Below are 21,648 nucleotides of genomic sequence, written 5' to 3'. Positions count from 1 at the left end.
CTTGGGCCTCATCCCAGACCTACTGAATGAGAATCTGATGTGAGCCAGATGCCCAGGTGAAGGGCATGGCCAGTAAGGTTTGAGGAGCACTGCCATAAGAGAGCCATGTGAACCCATGTCCCCAGAAGCCCAGGGAGTAACTGGCCATTGGTACTGACCAGATACCATGCCAACCATGCCCAAGGAGCCATAAGTCACACTTGCAGTTTCTGACACACAGTGTCCAGTAATCGTTATTCTACCAGGAATCTTACATGGGCTGACCTTTGGAGTAGCAGATTTTAGTCTTTGAGGTGTTGTGAAAAGGGAATGTAAACATAATACAAACTAAAAAGCTTTAATTTTGTTGGCATTCTTTTGCTGAGAACAATATTTATGAGACTTTTCTTTTTATACATTTATATTCTCTTGCATATTAAATTATAGGGAACAATAAATATGGGACATAAGAAACAGATACTACCATTCCTGCCTGAACTTAGTTGTAAATGTGACTGAAAAAATGAAAAGAATAAATTATTCATGTCTATTTTGACCCCTTCCAAAAAAAAAAAGAAGTTGAGCTTTGTAGCATGGGCATTTAAGATCTCCTTACCATTTTAATTATATCTAAGACAACTGATAATAATAAAGACAATATAAACAGCTGCCACTTATTGAGCACCTTGTTTATAACAGGCTCTGCACTGGGCACTTCCTGAGACAATCTCATTTAATCTTCACAACAATTCCATAAGGTTAGGATTATTATACTCATTTTGTAGTGGAAAAAACTGAGGCTCATCTAATTAACTTGCCCAACTAATGAGTGGCAGAGCCAAGTACATATAATGGCAATACAAGTTACATAATTCCAAACCCAAGCCCTTGTTAACATAACACACTATCACCCTAATAATTATTTTTACTCAAGAGTAATACTCTAGCTTGAGGATTAGACATTTTTATTTATTCATTCATTGAACTGATACATTTCTATTTATTGATGGTCTTCTGTACCAGCCATGGCACTAGATATTGAAGATCCCACTGTAAACCAGAGGCAGGCCTTACTGATCCCACAAGGAGCTTATGGTCCAGCCATGTGCATTCATAGCTTCTTAAAAGATGGCCAGATGTTACTCCCTGGAACTTAATGAATGAACAGGATCAAAATAGCTCCTCCTTATTATCCTTCTCAATCTAATAATTTATTGCTTTGGAAAGTTGACTTTTGGTGATAAGATCAATAGCAACATGTTTGATCAGACTCCTGTAAGGGCAATAGGAAGACGAGGATGAGGATGAAGAGATAGCTACATTAAGGAGGTCCAGATACAGGGAAACTATAGAGAGGAAAGGCAGGATCAAAGAATGAAGAAGTCTGCTTGGCTTGGGCTACTTGTAGAAATTCAGACTATTAGCCAAGCTATATTACATTATAAAAGATAATTCCTTAAAATGAATCCAAATTCTAAGGCTTCAATAGTTTACCCATAATGAAAATCTTTATGAATCAGAGGCCAGAAACCTTTATAGCTGTTTAAGACATTAAGCTACATTTAAAACTAATAAGAGAGTCAAATGCTTGTACAGAAGTCATAACTCACCCTTTGTGTACTGCAATATCCTTTCCACCAAGACAGGGTATTTTGTGATGCGCTGAGTGACCAACAGAATGCATTCTGGAATTCCTCGGCGCCGAGCCAAAAGATTACTATTTCGGAGCTTTAAAAAATATATATATATATATATATTTTTTTTATACATACAAATTCTACCTGTATTTACTTTGTAGGTGTGAATTTAACAATATAAAGATTCTGCAACAGTACAATTCTGTTCAGACTTAACATAATATTAATTAAAACGATGCCTTGTGGTTAATTTAAACTGTATACTTTGTCATTAATTTCAATACCCTAACTCTCCAAGATTTCAGAAAGTTTCAAGTTACTCTGATGTGTTTGTAGGTAATTCCAAAAGTCAGAAAGTTCTAATACTTCTAAGTGCTAGAATTCATGAACAGCAAGTTTTTGAAAAATAATCAGAAATCAAAGTTAGATTTGGAACATGAGTTTGCAGTGTACTATTTCTTTCTCCAACAGGTCATTCCCTACATTTGTTATCATTCATTATAACACTTAAAGTTTCCTCTAATCTGGGCAATTTTTTTCTAAAAATCTCAAGATATTACTTAAGTTTTCAAGCACTCCACACAGAGTTATGTGGGAAGAAAAGGGGGTAGAATCTGGTAGCATTCTTAAAACAGCAGATAAACATGTAGAATCCCTGAAACTTCATAGGGCAAATTACTTCAACAAATAAATTGGAAGGGAGGGAGAGCATTCAAATTGAAAGAGATTTTAGAGGTCTAACCAATATGTGAACCTTGGTCAGATCTTGATTTAAGCAATCTAATTATATGAGATAATCAGTGAAATTTAAAGACATCAAAACATTATCACTAATTTATTTTGTAATATGTCATTGTAATTTTTTAAGATATATTGTTAGGAGATTAAATATGAAATTGTATGATGTCATGATTGCTTCAAACTAATTCCATGGAAGTTGGGTGGATTCTATTTATTTTTACTTTGGTTTTTCTGATATGTAACTTGTCAGGGCATGAAACAGCTTCCCAGGATATGACAAATATTCTCAGAAGTTTGGAGAGCATGATCTCACAAATAGAAGACACAAAAGGAAGTGATATAGGAGAAATATTTTAATAACACAGAAAAAGACACTTTCTATCTTTGCCACAAACCTACCACCAACTCTTCCTTCTCCTTCCCCTGAAACATCACCTAGATATGAAACTTGTTTAAGTCATAAGAAACAAACACAAATTATATCTCTCCGTTGGTTTACCACTTTGTAATAAAGTTTTAAAATACTTGCCTTAATAAAATTCTGAAACTTTTTATTTTGCTGGAGTTCTTTAAAGAGGTTAACAGCTTCTTTGTGGTGGCTACAGAATTCTCCATATATTTTCTTCATTTTACTTGCATTTTCTTCTGAAAACTGAGAAGAATAGCGTTTCAATAATGGCTTATAAATTTAGTAAGTTCTAAATGCAGAACAGATCATGCAATTTTTTACATATTTCAAAATGTTCTTTGCAAATAAGGAATAAGCATCATGGGATTTCTGAACACAATCACTTCTCTTCCCCCAAACACTTTTTAAATTAAAGTAAAAGTAGTTGAGTGGTAAGGGTCAACCAAACATGATTCTATTATATTGAACTAATACAACTATCAAGTAGCCAAATGAAAAACACTTGATGTCTTCTACTCTCTCTCATTTGTTTTTTAGCTTTTGTGCAAATTTATCATTTAAATTTGTAGTTTTAATACTTTTATAGATTGAAGAAAGGATATGTGGCAATATTTGGGAAGGTCTGGCCTCCCCAAAAAATCACTAGTAGTAGTTTGTATTTACATTGGCTACTGACCATGTCCATGGTCTCAATCCTTAGTAAGGAATTTGACTTTTGTTTGCATATTACAAGTGGATCAAGATGCAGGCTACTGTTAGCTAAGATGAAACCAGTGCCAATTTATTAACTAATGAAGAGAAATAGAGATGTGAGCTGGATGTTTCAATAAGCCCGACTTATAGAAAAATATCCTTAGAAAACGCTACACAGAAATCAAGTTAGAAACATAAGGTGGTGTAGAGAGAACTAACTGAATGATTTGAATGCCAATTTTTTAGACTATGATAGCCTTATGTACACAGAACACATCCACCCGCACCCTTGAAAAGTACTTAGAATTTTATTATCGCCATCTCTGGCCTTTTCATCTTTACTTATAGTTTTTTTATCTATGTTTGGGGTAAATATATCTCAAAAGATGAATCTTATACCACTTATGATTACTCAAAAAAAATTAGGTATGAGTCTATCAAAACATATGCAGGACTTGTATGCTGAAAAGTATATAAGGCAGGTGAAAGAAATCAAAGCTCTAAATAAATGGAGAATTATACTACATTCACGGGTTGGAAGACTCAAGATAGTAAAGGTGTCAATTCTTTTCAAATTAACATACAGGTTTAATGAAATTCTTCTCAAAATCCCAGTAAGCTTTTTGTAAATATAGACAAAACTATTCAGACTGTTCTTGAATGTATATGAAAAGGCAAAGGAACTAGAATAGCTAAAACAATTTTGAGAAAAAAAAACAAACAATGAAGTGGAAGGACTGAATCCTCTAATTTCAAGATTTATCAGATAGTTACAGTTATTAAAGCTATATGGAAAGATAGGCACATAGATCAGTGAAACAGAACAGGAATCTAGAATGCCCCCATGATTTTTGACAAAGGCACAAAAGAATTCAATGGAGAAAGGACAGCCTTTTCAACAAATGGTCCTGCAGCAATTAGACATCCATAGACTCCCCCCAAGCAAAAAATGAACCTCAACCTATTTAGTCTCATAGCCTTGTAGAAAAATTAACTCAAAATGGAACACAAACTTAAATGTAAAACATAAAACTATAAAAATTTTAGGAAAAAAAAAGAAAATCTTTGGAACCTAGGGCTAGACGAAGAGTTCTTAGATTTGAAACTAACAGCACAATCCTTAAACGAAAAAAACTGACAAACTGGATTTCATCGAAATTAGGGAATGAGAAGACAAGTTGCAGATTTGGAGAAAGTATTTGCCAATCACGTATCAGACATATAAAGAAATCTTAATATTCAACAGTAAGAAAACAAAAATCCAACCAGAAAATGGGCAAAAGACATAGACATTTTACCAAAAAGAATATACAGATGGCAAATAAGCACATGCAGAGGTGTTCAATATCATTAGTCACTAGGGAAGTGAAATTTGAACCACAATGAGACATTGCTTTATACCTCTTAGAATAGCTGTAATAAAAACAACAGTGACAACATCAAATGCTGGTGAGGATGTGGAGAAACTGAATTACTTGTACACTGTTCATGGGACTGTAAAGTGTACAGCCACTCTGGAAAACAGTTGGCAGTTTCTTACAAAACTAAACATACAATTACCATAGGACCCAGAAATTGGGTTCCTGGGCACTTATCCCAGAAAAAGGAAAACTTAGGTTTGCACAAAAATCTGTATACATAAATGTTTATAGCAGCTTTATTTGTAATGGCTAAAAACTGGAAACAACAAGATGGCCTTCTATAAGTGAATGATTAAATAAACTCTGGTACATCCATACCATGGGATGCTACTGAGCAATAACAAGGAATGAACCATTGTTATACAAAACCACCTGCATGATTGAAAAAAATTATGATGAGCTTGAAAAAAGCCAACCCCAAAATGATTACATACTGTGTAATTCCATTTATATAACATTATTAAAATGACAAAATTATAGAATCAGAGAACATATTAATGGGGTGCCAGGAGTTAAAGGAGATGTGGGGACAGGAGAGAAGTGGGTGTAGCTATAAAAGGGACAGATGAGGAATCCTTGTGGCCATAGATACATTCTGAATCTTGATTATATCTGAATCTTCACTATATCAAGGTCAGTATCCTCGTTGTGATATTGTATTATAGTTTTGCAAGATATTACCATTGGGGGGGAATAGTAAAATTTTTAAATGCCCAATCCCAGACCCCACCCCAATCCTATGGAAACAAAACCACTGGGGGTTGGAGCACAGGACTCCTCATTCTTAACAAGCTTCAGACAATGAAACTATTGCTTAAACCAACCGTGTTCCTCATAGTTACAATTTCTTACCAATACCAAGAGTTTCCACCGAACAAATCACATCATATTCCAGCCCAGCCTCCTAAGATCATATTCAGTCTCCCTAGTTAGAATGTGAGAAGCATCCAAACTCTCCCCTCATACATCCCCAAACAACATGTCTTTTCCTTTGTGCCCACAGAGCACCATACTCACATCCGTTGTCTGAGGATTTTGTAAATTTAATCCTTAGGAAACACCTTTATTAACAAAGTAGCATTGGGGGGACCCCTTGCCATATCCACTATGCAAGGAAAACAACTAGAAAACAAATGCACACCTAAATCCTTTTCTCTGAATACCAAGGATTCTTTCCCCAACGGTGAAGTGTGTGATTCTTCCAAGAGACTCAGTCTCACAATACATGATATCCAACTCCTCAAACTTTGTTCTCAATTTAAGCCCTGTTTTATCCACAGAAATTGAATAACTATAGAGCTAATAGAGATGTGCAACTTTGCAGTTAACACTCCAAAAGTAACTTAAGAATGAAAATTGTTTAAATAATTAGAATTAACATATGGTAAAGTCATGGCTATTTGTATCAAGGAAAGAGAGATGCACATGATTGCAAATGACAAATTTCATTTTGGAATGCAGTCAGAATCAAGTTCACTTAGACACATTCAGACATTTTTATTCAAATTGTCTTGCAAAGCATTTTACAGTCACTTAACTAGGCCCTATTAGTTGGCACCATATGTTTCAGGTGAAGTATGAGGACCAAACATGTCTAGAACTTTAAAGATAATCTACAAAGCAGAAGCTGCTGTGTTAAGGAACTTATTACTAATGTGGATTTTTACATTTTTAAAATGTAAAAGTAGGAGTAGCTACTAGGCAATAAATCTTAAGTTTTGTTTTTGTGCACTAAAATTATGTGTGTTTCAAACTATTTCTATCAATGAACTTAACTCCCCCATTTTTAGCATACAGACCAACAATTGGGCACCATTGTTATATGTGACAGGGTAAAACTGCTTCAAAAATTAATATTTTTGGAAAAGATGGCATTTTGACATCTACCTAAGGAAAGCCATACTAAAGCAATTAGACATGGATCTACTTGCCTTTTCCCAAGTGCTACAGGCCACTGTTAAACATGGCATTCAAGTGAATTCCTGATTCTTTTTATCCTAAATGACCCATTCATTCAATAAATATATTAATAGTACCAAGCCCTGTTCTAGGTGCTGAAATATAGTGGTAATGAGATAGACAAGAATCCCTGACTTACTGGGACTTCCAGTCTAGTGATGGTACATGCTTCCTTCGAATGTCACTATGAACATCTCAAGTTATCATATTCTTCACTCATGTTGATGAAAGAGCAGATTTTGATTCCAATCCTATTTATGTCACTTCTGAGATATACAAACTAGAGAAAGTCATTGCCTTCTCTATGCCTCAGTATTCATATTTATACAATGGGAAAAATAACATCTACTTCATAGTGTTGTGAAGGTTAAATGAAGTAATACATGTGAAAGCACCCTAAAAGTGCCTTCCATGTTAGAGTCACTGAATACACATTATCTACCTCTCTATTAGCTTGTTTATAACGGAGAGCCCCTTCAGAGAGATCAGGGAGACAGTGCCCATTGTCAAAAGCAAGGGATTGTTGTTTTACTAGGAGGATGACATAACATATTCTTGCTCTTGCTTCAAACATCCTGACCCCTTAAAAAGTGCCTTCTCTTAATGAGATTTGCTTGTCTTGTCCCCCAGGCATGAACTCTAAGGCTTTAATGATAATAGATTAGCCTCACCCTTCCTGAAATGAACCAACATTTGTCTTGGAGACATTAGTGGGACCATCACAGGCCCACTGGGGGAGTCACATTATTAGAGAACTTCATCATGTCAAAAAGTCTAAGTAGACTTTTGATAAGGGGACTACTTTATGGTTGTGACTCTGGTGGGGACACCAATAGGGCCACAGATGATCCAGCCAAGTCCTGTAACACAGAGGAGTCAGGCATTGCCTGTTAGAAGCTCTCAGCCATCGGTCCTGAAGACCAAAGTCAAACAAAAGAAAATCAAATGCATCCGGAAATAATCACAATGAAATCAATTCCATTTCTCCACAGGTTTTTAACACTGTAGAGAGTCTGACAACCTTTAGGTTTCTGAGTTCAGGGCCTTTAAAACACTCTTACCTGCTGTACCAGAATATCTCCAATTCGGTTGATCACAAAATTCCTGTCATTGTCGGCACAGGATTCCTGTCTTCGCTCCTTCATGCTGTAGAAGAAATGCCTGTGGATCTCAAGCAACTCATCTAAACAGGGGAAGATTTTATCCACAGTGCTGTGGTCAAGCTGCAGCTCCTCTTTCATGCCTTTCCTGAAGATCTCAGACATGATGAACAGGGTCTGGATGTGATGCATCTCTGTCTGCATTAGCTCTGAAATGTGTGAGCAGAAATGTGTGTTACACAAGCTTTAAAACACAGGTATCCTCGAACCTAAATTAGTAACTCAACACTGTATGTTACACAAATAAAAAAGAAGGAATGTTTAGGAATAACAAGAATATTTCTTCCAATATGAAAGTTAGCACTAACTAAACATTTAAGTTTTAAAATATTAAACCATTTTCCTTTTTCCAGATTTTAAAAGAGGATATATATATATCAAGTCCAATAGTTAAGAATCTAATTATCTGAAACTCTCATAATATAATTAGCTAGCATCTTTTAGTTACCTTCAGCTAGGAACTAAATGCTCCATGAAATATAACTTAGTCTGCTGGTTTTCTTTCTTTCTCTGGTTTTTGCATTGAGTAGGAATGCAATTAATTTGGTGAATTGAATTGAACTAAATTAATAAAGTTCCTCAATGCAGACAACCATAGGTCCCTTCTATTGCAGGTTGCAGGAACTATCTCTAAAATTCCAGTTTCTCCAGGGGAAACAATGCATCACAATCAAAGGACACCATCAAGAAATTGAAATGACAACCCTCAGAGTGGGAGAAAATATTTTCAAATCATATATGTGATATGGAACTTGTATTTAGAATATATATATATTTAAAAGCCTCTTACAACTGAACAATAAAAAAAACATCCAAAAACGGGCAAACGATTTGAGCAGATGTTTCTCCAAAGAGATACACATAAGCCAATAAGCACATGAGAAGATGCTCAACATCACTGGCCATTAGGGAAATGCAAATCAAAACCAAAATGAGACACCATACACACTGATAGTGATAATAAAAAGCTGGACAATAAACAAGTGTCAGTGAGGATGTGGAGACATGAGAACCCTCAAACATTTCTGGTGGGAATGTCAAATGGTACAGCTGCTTTGGAAAACAGCCTGGCAGTTCCTTAAATGATTAAACTTAAAGTTCCATACAATCCCAAAAGTGGAAAAACCCAAAATATCCATCAACTGATGATTAGATAAACAAAATGGAATATCAGCCATAAAAAGGAATGGATTACCTATATATTACAACCAGGATGAACCTCAAAAACATTATGCTAAGTAACAGAAGGCAGGCACAAAAGACCACATATTGTACCATTCATGTGAAATGTCCAGAATAGGCACATCTACAGAGACAAGAAGTAGATCCATGGTTGCCAGAGGCTGGTGGGAGGGGGAAATGGAAAGTGACCTACAATGGCTGCAGGATTTCTGTTTGAAGTGATGCAAATGTTCCGAAATCAGACAGTGCTTAACAGTTGCACAACTTTGTGAATACACTAAAAACCACTAGGTTGTACACTGCAAAGGGGTAATTTTTATGGTGTGTAAATTATATCTCAATTTTAAAAACGCATCCTGAGAGAAAATAACAACTCCAAAATTTATGGGCGTACCAGAAGTACCAGTTCTACATTAATGGATATCTCCAAACATATTGTATGTTTTGAGAAAGAATCTAAATATCAGTCACAGAAAGTAAATAAGTCTAAACATAGTTTTGTTTATTATATTATAATAAACAAAAACCTCTTTCCTTCAGAATCCACCAACCTTTAAGTTTCATTATTTCCTACCATGTTTTTAGTGCCTACTCTGTGCTAAGCCCTTACCCATATCATTTCATTTAATCCTTTAATTCATTTATCCATGATGACCCCCCCCCCAATAGTAATGCTTTTCTTCCTCTTTAAGAGGAAAACAGTGAGGTGGGGAGGTGGGGGGATAGGGTGGAAGAAAGAAAATAAATAAATAAAAGGGAAACAGTGAGGAAGAAGAGGGTGAAGGATTTGCCATGGAACACAAACCTTTCTGACACCAAAGACTATGCTGTGTGTGATAATTCATCCCAAATGGGTGAGATTATTTTTAATAACACATGAAATTATAAAGAAATGAAGAAAAATGACAGGATAATATAAATTGCTTGAGAATCTTCCTTTCCAGAGTAACTCCCATCTATATGGCCCCCGGCAGATTTCAAAGCAGGCTGGCACACCATCTCGCCCGACCTGCAGAACCACCACCTGAGGCAGGTGAGAAGGTATTCTCATTGCCCAAGGATGTTTTGGCCCATACCTGCATACACAGGATTAGTGAAAACTAAAAGCTGATCTCATTTGTAAAACTGTGTACCTTCTTGGAACTCCTTTTTAGCATCTACTTTGTACTTGAAATTTCTTAAAACTTCATTTTTTTCCCTAATTAGTCCATAATTTAACTTTCCCTAATCCAGATGGCCTCCCCCGCAAATAGCATGAAATCGTACAATCTTATCACAGTTGAAGTCTGTACTCAGGACTGCAGCACACGGTGGAACTCTGCCCTAGTCCAAGTGCGGCTGCGTGTGCTGCTGTGTCTATGCACGGCCCTCCTGGAACATGCAGCCAAACTGTAAGGCCATGTGCAGGAACCCTGTCTACCCCACATTAAAATGTGTGAAAGTTCACTGTGATTCTGACATAGAGGAGGTAAGAAAGTGTAGTTCAAACCTAAGTAAACTTGAAAGGGGTATGAGAAATTAAATTTGCTCTGTACCAGGTTGATAGGGTGCCTCATTTAAGCCTCACAACAACATTTTAAGCCTGAGTATTATTATCCCCATTTTATAGATGTAGAAACTGAGGTACAGGCATGTTAAATAATTTATCTGATTTCAGGTAAAGAGCAAATGGTAAAACTAACACCTCTTGTATTATCCAGGATGGAGCTGGCACCCATTCTCCTAAGTATCACAAGAATGGAAAAACAAAGACCACATGTACTCACCATCAAATTAGTACTAATTGATTATGTACACATATGTATGTATCATTCACTGGGTATTGGGCAGGTGGGAGGGGGGAGGAGGGGATGGGTACCTTCACACCTAATGGGTGTGGTGTGCACTGCCTGGGGGATGGGCATGCTTGTAGCTCTGACTCAGGCAGTGCAAAGGCAATTTATGTCACCTAAACATTTGTACCTCAGTAGTATTCTGAAAGATAAATTAATGAATGAATGAAAAAAGGAAAATGACAGAACTGGGATTTAACCCAGGTTTATATGGTTTCAAATGCCATGCTTCTTTTCTCTACACCACAGTTTCAGCCCAAAGAGCATATTTGAAATGCTTACCAAAAATGACATCCTGTCTTTTGATGACATCCTTCTCCTGCCTACTACAAAATGAGGGATCCACCACAAGACTCCAAGATTCTGCTTCAAACTCCTGGGCATCACTGCTGAGGTCACTCCACAGAGAAGAATCCACGACATCTAATACATGTTTAGAAAAGAAAAGCCCTAAGCAAAGTAACACACCACACCAACAGACCTCCTTAAGTGCCCATGTCTCTGGACTCCTCACACTAAATAAACCCGCCACTAACACAGGAGCAATAGCCCAAAATATGATTGATGTGAAGTTGAAACATCTGAAAACTAGACTAACAAAATGGTCCAAGTCAAGACAGCTTTCATGGAAGGAAAGAAGACTCAGATATGAAAATAGTAATTGTGTATATGGGGTGGGGAGACATTTGAGGATTCTTTTGTTTGTTTGTTTTGGCCGGCTCTATTTTCGTTTTATTTTTGGTAACCTTCAGAGTCCATAATGCACCCACAGATTCTTGAACCTGCTGATTTCTTCTGCCCCAGGTTATTTGCACTGTTTGCTCAAATCTGAATTTTGTACTTGCCCATGAGATTTGCTCCCAGCTTGGCAAGACATGAAGGGGAGTGTAAAGACTAGAGTTGGAAGAGAGTGCAGATTCTCTGTTAGAATTGCTTATGCACCCACACACCCCTTTCAGGAAAACTAAACTCTACTTACTCAAATGGCACTCATTACAGAAATTCTAGCTCAGAGCAGTAAAGATGAGATGACAATGAATTTAAAGGCTTAAGATTAAAATTTTAAAAATGGGTTCCTGGGGCAAAGTCTACTCCTCTCTCCTGTCACTATTCTCCTTCTGTTTGGTTCTTCCTCACTTATTGATGCAGCTTGGATACAAAGACCAATTCCCCAGATCAAGTCTTGTCCTATAAAATACGAATTTAGAAGTGTTCTTATTCCCCTAGAAGTAGCAAGCAAAAGATGAGAATAAGCATCCCAGAGATTCAGGCAAGACTAGTCTTAACTAACTAAAGTCTATGTTTTTAATGTAGGATTCTATTCCAATTCATCAATAGCTATAAAACACTCTTTAATGATAAGCATACAATGTATTTCATCCTTTTCATTTATGCTTGTGACATATTTCTTCAGTATGTGTGCATTTAAAAGTTGCATCACATTTTCTTGGCCACTATCTAGTTGTTTCCTCTAGGGCTAAATTTTCACTCTTTTAAAAAGTAGAACCTATACCAAAGAGACACCATGAAACAGAATTCTTCTAAAAAGAACAAAAGAATATGCTTCAACCTTATAGCCTTCATAAAATATTCCTTTGGCAAGCGCTCACAGAAATACAAATAAACGCAAATGTGTCTTCTCACCTTCCATTATGAAAGACTCCGTGGAGGGAGAAGAACCCACGGACTGTAGCAGCTCATCCGAATGAGACCTGCTTCTGCAGTTGTTACTGTCACTCTCAGACTCCAAGGATGTCACTGACCTCCTGAAGCTAGGAGGGAGGATGGGGAGAAAAGTTAACCCCAGCAGCCTCTCTGAGCTGTTAAGATTTAAAAACACACTAAGCCTTACCTTTCCAAGGTAGTGCCCGGAACACTTCTGGACAAGGGATGGACCTGCCCTGCAGTTTCCTTCCTTCCAGCTGGCAATCCGATAGGCATGGAAGAAGAAGGGTGCAGAGAGAGGGCAGGCTGTGGGATGTCTCTAAATGAAGAATCTGGAAATCAGAATAGATGCTTCATGTGGTTTCCATAGACGATGGTAATTACAAGTAAAGGTAGTCACTTAAAAGGCAGAAAGCTAAGCCCTTGAACAACCACTTCTAATGTGTCACATGCGCAGCCTTGAAACAAGTCTCTGCTACGCCCTGACACTTGCTTCAAGTATCCCTTCCATTGCACAGCCTCCTGATACTCAGGCTGCAGGCCTGCTTCTGCATCTCCACTGGAGTCTGCAAGAGTTCAGGATTGCACAAACAAACAAGAAAATGGCATGGGGAAACACTGGGCCAGCTTTTCCATAAATTACTGCTGTACTCCTTTGAGCCAGCTGTAAACAGAGGCAAGGTGTTATTAGCACTATTACTAGAATGCATACTGTGTATATAAATAAGCATACACACACAGAGCATGTCAGTGGAATGGAATGATGCCGGGGAGTCTATTCTTTATGGTATAAGGATCTCAGGCAAATGAAACCTGTAAGCCAAGCTGGGCTGTTTTCTCTCACATATGGAAAAATGACATAGTGCTTCTATGCTTTTCTGGTCAGTTCAAAAATGTCTAGGCATAGATGCATTTATATCTATGCTATAAATGACTCTCAGGAAATATTTCAGTCTCATATTATAGCTGTAGCATATACATTCTCAAGCAAAAGGGGAAAAAAGATTTAAATAGATCTTAAGGTGTTACAAAGGATTTTACGCATACATGTATGATTTAATTTTATTCTAACTCCATGTAAAGAGGTGAAATATATGGCATTTTGCCAATTCAAAGATGCTTTTTACTTTCATGCTTAACCGTGTGAAATAGAGAAGTGCCTTACAACTGATATCTAAGAGACTGCCGGGGTCAAGGCAGGGGAGTAAGCAACGCGACAGCTGTGATGCCTGCATTCACTTTACCTAGTATAACATCACACCCAATAGCATGTGACCATGAATTTGCATACCCAATTGTCCCGTGATTGAAGTGGTTTTTAAAATATCAGTCACACTTTGTTATAGCTTTGAAATGAAAGTTGCCATGTACTTAAAATTCCTGCCACAGTCAAGCAATGCAACTTGAGGCAGAAGAAATTGCAAAATCTCTCCCAGGGAAGAAAAAAGATTTTCAAACCTAGGAGACAATGGTGTGACCGGTTCTTGCATGCAATGTAAAAAAAAATTTCAAATGCCACCAATTATTTTCAAGAGTAATTGCTTAAGTTTCAGCAATATACAATTCAGGAAAAAACAGGGCCATGTTAACAAAACCCCAGCATGCCTTGAAACTTCACTGTCATTCTAAAGGTGCTAATGAGATTGAGGCCTCCAGCACAGCTAATCAAGGCACTAGGTCACCATGGTAATGGACAACAGGGACTGATAGGAATCTACAGACTCCAAACTTGAAAATTTTTTCCACCAAACTTTGTGATTCTTAAGAAGAATGTGGAGTATATTTGTATACATAAATATGTGCTGCTGCTAGGAAAACATAAAATTATGTATATTTAGTGGGTTTCTCTGTTCCCCAAAAGATCGTTCATAAATCAAGACAGCATATTCCTCTAGACAGCATCTTAGAATTGAGGCAACTGGTAATGCCTTCTCCTTATAGCCCTTTCTAATACAAAGAGTCATGTGGTACATATGATGCAAAAGCTCTTAGGCTGGCAGAGAAGTTTATATCCTTCTTGACCTCTTTATAAAAACTAAAAATTATGCCAAGCATATGCTATAAAAGAAATAACTGGGCAAATGAGAAAACAAAAGAAGGTATTTTTACAACGGAAAAATGTGTGGTATGTATTAAATTATAAAAAATTCTTGTCGTTTTCCACATCACTTACTTCCAAGGATGGTCTGTGGTTTGTTCTTGTTATATTTCTCCTGGAATTTCTGGTAAAGAATATTAGAAACACATAAAGTAAGATCAAAGCGCCAGTGGACTGCAAGAATGTCCACAGTTACACAGAACAGGATTCTTATCTGTATCGTTTTTGTTATTTTATTTCAAAGAGGAATTCAAAGAAAAAGACATTAAATGCAATGAGAAACAAAATGTGATGATAATAAAATGTGCAAGTTTTAACGAAGGGGTGCCTCATGAATACTCCTGGCTTCATTAAAAGCTTCAGGGAAACTAGACATCTCCAGGTCATGTGACCAGACCATGCTAAAAGGGGAGTTTCTATCAATACCACCCTTCTCCTTCTTGCTTTTTCCTACTCCTTACTATTCCTCCTGCCTGCAGGACACAACCACTTCGAGCACTGAAATGTCACTATCCGGAAAGCTCTCAGTTCTACAATCTGACACAATATGTGTTTCAATCAACACAGAGGTGTATAACTCCTTCCCTCTGAATTATCATCATTCTTGACATCACTGTACAGAGGGAAAGAAAGGGAGAGAATCCTAGATGCCTTCATCTACTCAATCCCACTGCCAAACACAGAGAACATTCTTCTAGGCCTGTGGTTCTCAAAGTGGGGTCTCAGAACCAGCAGCATCAGCATCGCCTGGGAAGCTGTTAGAAATGTACTTTCTCAGGCTCTGCCCCAGATCTATGGAATCAGAAATTCTGGGAGTGGGGCCCAGACACTTGTCTTAACAGGTCCTCCAGCGACTGTGATGCTTGCGATTTATTGCTCTAAGCTTCATTTATGTGCACTCAGGGTTTGTGCTGGTAAACCAAGCAGGTCTGTACAGAAAGCCTAACCTGCCACCCCATACAGCACAAATGGCCAGACTTGAGCTTTCCTGCTATTTCTAAAAGCATACAGTTAAGTAACTACACACTGTAAACATGTCTTATCCCTGCAGTGATCACTTTAGAAACGAATCTAGACAGCAATAGAAGAGTAAAAGCTCAAACAGATCATATGAAGTAACCAAGCAGGATATAAACAAGTAATATTCACAGATGACAGAGATTACCTTGCTACACGAAGGGGTGGCATCTTTACAACCCTTGTGTACATTTGCATTACAGTCTGAAATAAAGGAAAAAGATATATAAACATCCATCTTATGTAAGTTAATGTGAAAATGAGTAAGACTATATCATGCTTTTACCGGTCATCATAAAAATAACATCTAGACATTACAAATATTTAGAAAACTTAATTAAGAAGGAAAGAAAAATATTTAAATCACATGTAGCTCCATCACTCAAGCACAAGCACACTGTTGATATTTTAGTTTTTTGGAGATGTTTTTTTCCCTTTCTGCACCTGGTCTTATCCATTAAACCTGAAATTATGCATGAAATATACTTCTGTGACATTTCTGAGTCTGCCTGAGAACTCACTCCCTATTATGTGTGCTAAACCATAAGAGACCCCTGACACCTGGCTGGCAGCAACCCTCCACTCCCATACCAGGTAAGATGCCTATGATATAAAAAGAAAGAAAATGAACTCAAAACAATGCTGAAAAAAATGTATCGTCAAGCTGCCGCAGGAATTCCCACTAACTGGAAGTTTGAAGTAGGCAAATTAAATGAGAAAAGTTGGCCCTGTGCCCATGTTCTATGTCATAAAACAAGGCGCCTCATCTCACTGGAAGAAGGTAAGGGAATTCTCTCCCTGTCCCTCTTTGCCGACGGGCAGGGAGACCCAGGCTGTCCTCACAGAAGGGCGTGCAGTGTGGGGCTTGCTTCCTGCCAGGGTGTCATCTTCTTGCCCCCTCTCCCGTCCCGCCCCACAGCCCCTATCCCCACACACTGAATCACGGAAGGAGGAGCCTGGGTGAATTAGAAACTTTTGTAGAAGGAATTCTTCTGTAAAGAAAGAAGATCCCATTTAGGTCCATTGAAGCCACGATGGGTAAGTACCAAAGACCCACCGAGACCAGGGCAGGAAGCTGAGCCCTAGAACGGCCTCCAGCTGCAGGTCTGAGGAGGCCTTTAAGCTAACACCTCAGTGGCCAGGGAGCAGGGCCTGAGGCTACTCCACCTACTGGCCCTGGTGGTAAACATCGAAGTTAGATGGGTTTTTTCCCTCATTCCGCAACAAGTAAATAAGGGGAAAAAGTAGAAGCTATGAGATACCACAGAACAGTTACACTGAAAATTCACTGGAAGAACAAGCCGCTGAATACTAAATCCAGACACAGAAAATTTAGATACTGGAAAAGTATGCTCCATAAGAAACAGAACACAGAGCTTCAATAAAATAGACCAAAAGGCCATGAAGAGAGAACAGGATGTGAATGAAATGAGGCCAACAGGATGAGAGGAAAATAGAGCTTTGTGAGACAAGCAAGGCCTGCAAGGAAGCTAATGGGCAAGAGCAGAATCTCAACTGAACTGAGAAGAATCAGTGTGAGAAAGACACTAAAGCGGGGCTATGAACTTAAACTTGAAAGATTCCCTCCAGAGTGCGGAGAAGACAGAATTATACAATAGAAGACGTCAGACAAAGAACACAGAAAGCATAGATCGCACTTATCCAAGGAAGAAACCACAAAAATTAGATCAGAAGTAAGAACAGTCAAAGCTACAACAGACAAGAATTTTAAAAAACTGAAAAAGCACTCAAAAAGGAAAATCAAAAAGGTCTCACTGTTTTCTAAGAAAAATAATTAAATGAGCACCTCTTCTATAATGACATCCTGAAAATATCCATATGATTCAAAAACTAAAAGTCCTAAAGTACCTAGGCAGAAAAAAGGGGTTGCCAACAAAAGAGTAAGTCAAGCAGGCCCTAGACTTCTCCACTAACTACAATAGTAAATGCCCAAATATATCAGACCAATGCTAACAGAGTACTACAGGAAAAAGATTTGGGCCCAAGAATTCATTTAGCTACGTAAGTTGTTTCTCTTATATGAAGGAAGCAATGATATATCCTTAGGTAGATAAGATTTCAGATCAACAGATCAATCTTATTTTAGGCTACTGAGATCAGAATCAAAATTAAGGGTTCAAAAATGGATCTGCTATAGTAAAAACAAAAAAGGAGTTAAAGTGGAGCAGTAAAACAACTAATCAAAGAATCATATCTAAAAAATTATTGTACACATAGACACAGAACTGAATAAAAATGTTAACTTTTTTTTGAAACAGAAATTTATCCTCGAAAGATTAGACATACAATGTAAAAAGAATAATTTAATAATTAATTCAGTATACTAACAGAGCCAGGGAGTAAGGGTAAACATAAGGGAAATAAAAGAGTATTAAATTCTAGCCTTATACAGTCTTAAAGCAATTATTAGTTGATATTAAAAGATCATATCTTGCCAAATCCCTGGAGAAGATAAAAGCAAACAATACGTGGTCTAAATAGCTATATCAGATATTAAGAAAAATAGCAAGGAACTATAAAAGATAGTTGGTAGTTGTAAAATTAAATATAAATTTTTAAAAACTCTTGTTATAAAACAAGGTCTTTCAGTTACATTAGAGTACCTTTAGCTAAATTAAAGACACACACCCCAAATCAAAAACACAGAACTAGTTAAGGGAAATATTAATACACTTAGTAGGAACAAGAAGAATATTAAGGTTAGACAAAGTCAAATTCAATGCAAAAGGCATAAGGGCATTACAAGGGTAATTTTATTTTGATTAAAGTTAAACCTACAATGACAGTGTGATTTGTAAACTTCTGTGTACCAAATAATGTAACATCAAAATATAAGCAATGAAACCTATTTATAAACATGGAGAATTTGATAGAAATATAATTTGTGGACAATTAGCAACTCAGGCTTTAATAGAGGAAAAATGTCCAGAATTTTGAATATTTATATGGTATCATGTGTAGTTTTACATCTTATCACGTTTTTAAGATTAGAAATATTAACCTTCACAATTAAAAACAAAAATACACCCATGGAATAGGATTACTTACCTAAAACAGCAGAGATTGTACATGTCATATTTTATTTCTCCATGTAAAAAAAACTTAATATTAATAAGCAAAGTTTAAACCACAAATATCCCCGCTGAAAAAAAAGCCTGTAAATCTTAAAGCTCCTTCTCTAAAAATTGTGAGTTAAAGAGGAAATCAAATGTACACTTTGAGTCACTCACACTGATTCAAGAATTTAATCTGGCCAGGCCAGGTGGCTCACACCTATAATCCAAGCACTTTGGATGGCCAAGGGGGAAAGATTGCTTGAGGCCAGGAGTTTGCAACCAGCCTGTCCAAGACTGTCTGTACAAAAAATTTTAAAAATTAGCCAGACATGGTGGTGTATACCTGTAGTCCCAGCTACTTGGAAGGCTGATGCAGGAGGATTGCTTGAGCCTAGGAGTGTGAGATTACAGTGAGCTATGATAACCCCACTGCACTCTAGCTAGGGAGACAGAGTGAGACCTTATCTCAAAAAACAATAAAAAAGAATTTAACCTAAGCCAATGATCAAAGATGTGGACAGTGGTATGTACAAAAGAATGCTCACATTGCCACATTATTTATGCTGTGAAAAAATTAGGAAAAACTTAAATATGTAATAATAAATATGTTTGATGTTAGCATAAATGAAACATTAGCATTAAAAGCTGATATAATTTTTTATGGTTAGCAGGGACTCCACCAAAATACTAATAGCAATTTCTTCTATGTGGTAAAATTTTGAATAATTTTAACTTTCTCCTTAAATTTTTAATCTTCTATGAATACTATTTTTTTAAAAAAGCAATGACTGTTTTAAAGCTAAATATATCCTAGGTAATTTCAGCAATTTCTATCTTCCACTACAACCTCCGACACAATCCACCTCATCAACTCAATATGATCCAATGTATTCTTTACTGCGAAAGTTTAACTTTCAGTGGGCTCTCACTCCCTGGGCTTTGTTAGCCGTCAACCACCCATGAGTGCTGAAGCTGAATCTATGAGAGCTGCTGTAGGGCCTACATAAGAGTCATTATAAGATTATAGTCCTTAAGACACTCAAAGTCTATGTTAGTAGTTAAAGCCCAAACAGATTGTACATAACCCAGTACTAAAACAAAACAGGATAAATAGTTCATAAAAGTGATGGGCAGGAATTTGGGCCACAGTGGTCAGGGAAGACCTCCAAAGAGGAGGTACAATATTTGATCCACTAGAGGAGTAGGGGAAACTGAGAGAAGGGAGATCACCACAAGCAAAATGGCAGAGTCCAGAAATCACCTGCGGCCTGAGGAAAGGGCAGCAGCCTGACACAGCCTCACCTGTACACTAAGGCTGAAGAGGCAACGAGGGACCAGTTAGCAGGTCACAGATGAGGGACCTGAACACCCATGGGAAGAACTCAGGCTTAGCCAGTAAACACAAGAGAGAGAAGCCCTTACATTCACGTGGGCTGATGAACATGGTGTTTTACAAAGATTAATGTGGTCAAAGTATTGATCATTTATTGCATGTGAAAACACCTGGAGAGAGGGAAACTACACCATTCACTCTCAGCAGTCCAGCAGGTGGTGATGAGAATCTCCCAGAGTGGTGACAGTGAGAAGGGAAAGGACAGTGACCAAATGACACTGACTAGGGGGCAGGGAGGGAAAGGAAAGTGGAAGTGACATGTCCAAAGTTGAAGCTCATGGTGCCATTAACACAAGCAGGAAGGTACCCTTTTGCATGTTGATTTTGTGGTCAGTTTCAAACATGTTGGGTCTGGGAGACAGTGAAATCTCTGGGTGATGATGTCCACATGTAGGTCACCCTGGGAGCCCCTGCACCTGCGACAGTCTTGGTTCATACCTGTTGTTCTACCATAATTCTCAAAAGTGGCCTTAAATTACATGGTGCTCAGCCTCTAGACAACTGGGAATATAGAAGTATAAAGCGAGGGATGAAGACATTCATCTGCAAGGAATAGGTCTGAATATGGTACTTTAGAATATAAGACTAGGTGACCACACTTAGAAACAATAAAGAGAAAATGAATAAATGCCCAGGAATTAAGTTTGAAGGGCACCTAGAGTTAGGAAACAGGAGAAAATCCAGGTGGTAGAACAGCAGAGGAGCGTGCCTTGGAAAAGAGGAAAGCACTTGCCTGAAAGAAGGGATGTCAACATGAAAACAGGAGAGAGGCCAGTGAGTGACGAGGAAAGACCCTCGGATGACTAGAAAGTGACCCAAGTGTCTGTCAAAAGCAGAATTTCTGTTAAGTATTATGGATAGACGCCAGAATGCAAATGGCGAATGAAGAAGTGGCAGGAACAGGCATTAAAGCAGGGAATGGGGGGGCAGGGGCAAGATATGTAACCCTAACAATATTTGTACCCCCATAATATGAGGTAATAAAAAAAAATTTTAAAAGCAGGGAATGGAGATTGTCCAACCCCAGGAGTCCATCATAAAAATAGGGGAGAGAATGTCCTTGGCTGTGGCTGGGGGCACAAGCAAAGGGGTCACGTCCCATAAACAAGGGTGAAGCAACAACTTACATGACATATGCCTACTGCACAGATAATCTGTGCTGAAACATAGCCCACCACACAGATAGCCTGCTCTGGGGTGTCGGCAAGCCAGGGACAAGCCACACACAACACTAAGAGCAAATCTCTAAAAATTGGCTAACTAAGCCACATGTGAGCAGCTTGATCCTATTTCAGATCCAGTGAAAGAAAGAAGTCAAATCTTCCAGGAAAGCAAAATTCAAACATGCGATAATTAAAGACAGTGTCAACTATAAGAAGAAAAGT

At 37.7% G+C, this 21,648-nt stretch overlaps 1 protein-coding gene across 4 annotated transcripts in view; it reads right to left on the bottom strand.

Moving 5' to 3' along the window:
- Window positions 1-21,648, bottom strand: part of ARHGEF28 (Rho guanine nucleotide exchange factor 28) — a 289,794-nt gene that overhangs the window by 55,138 nt on the left and 213,008 nt on the right. For all 4 annotated transcript variants that reach the window (XM_012783522.3, XM_012783544.3, XM_012783566.3 and 1 more), the window contains 8 exons: window positions 15,942-15,997; window positions 14,852-14,900; window positions 12,866-13,010; window positions 12,658-12,785; window positions 11,296-11,436; window positions 7,901-8,148; window positions 2,887-3,009; window positions 1,590-1,707 (listed from right to left, as the gene is read on the bottom strand). In XM_012783522.3, coding sequence (XP_012638976.2) covers window positions 1,590-1,707; window positions 2,887-3,009; window positions 7,901-8,148; window positions 11,296-11,436; window positions 12,658-12,785; window positions 12,866-13,010; window positions 14,852-14,900; window positions 15,942-15,997 — 1,008 coding nt within the window. The remainder of the gene's footprint in view (window positions 1-1,589; window positions 1,708-2,886; window positions 3,010-7,900; window positions 8,149-11,295; window positions 11,437-12,657; window positions 12,786-12,865; window positions 13,011-14,851; window positions 14,901-15,941; window positions 15,998-21,648) is intronic.

The sequence above is a fragment of the Microcebus murinus genome, chromosome 11 (assembly GCF_040939455.1).
Source record: "Microcebus murinus isolate Inina chromosome 11, M.murinus_Inina_mat1.0, whole genome shotgun sequence".
In the NCBI taxonomy this organism is placed as follows: domain Eukaryota; kingdom Metazoa; phylum Chordata; class Mammalia; order Primates; family Cheirogaleidae; genus Microcebus; species Microcebus murinus.
This window is presented reverse-complemented; position numbering and strand designations above follow the sequence as displayed.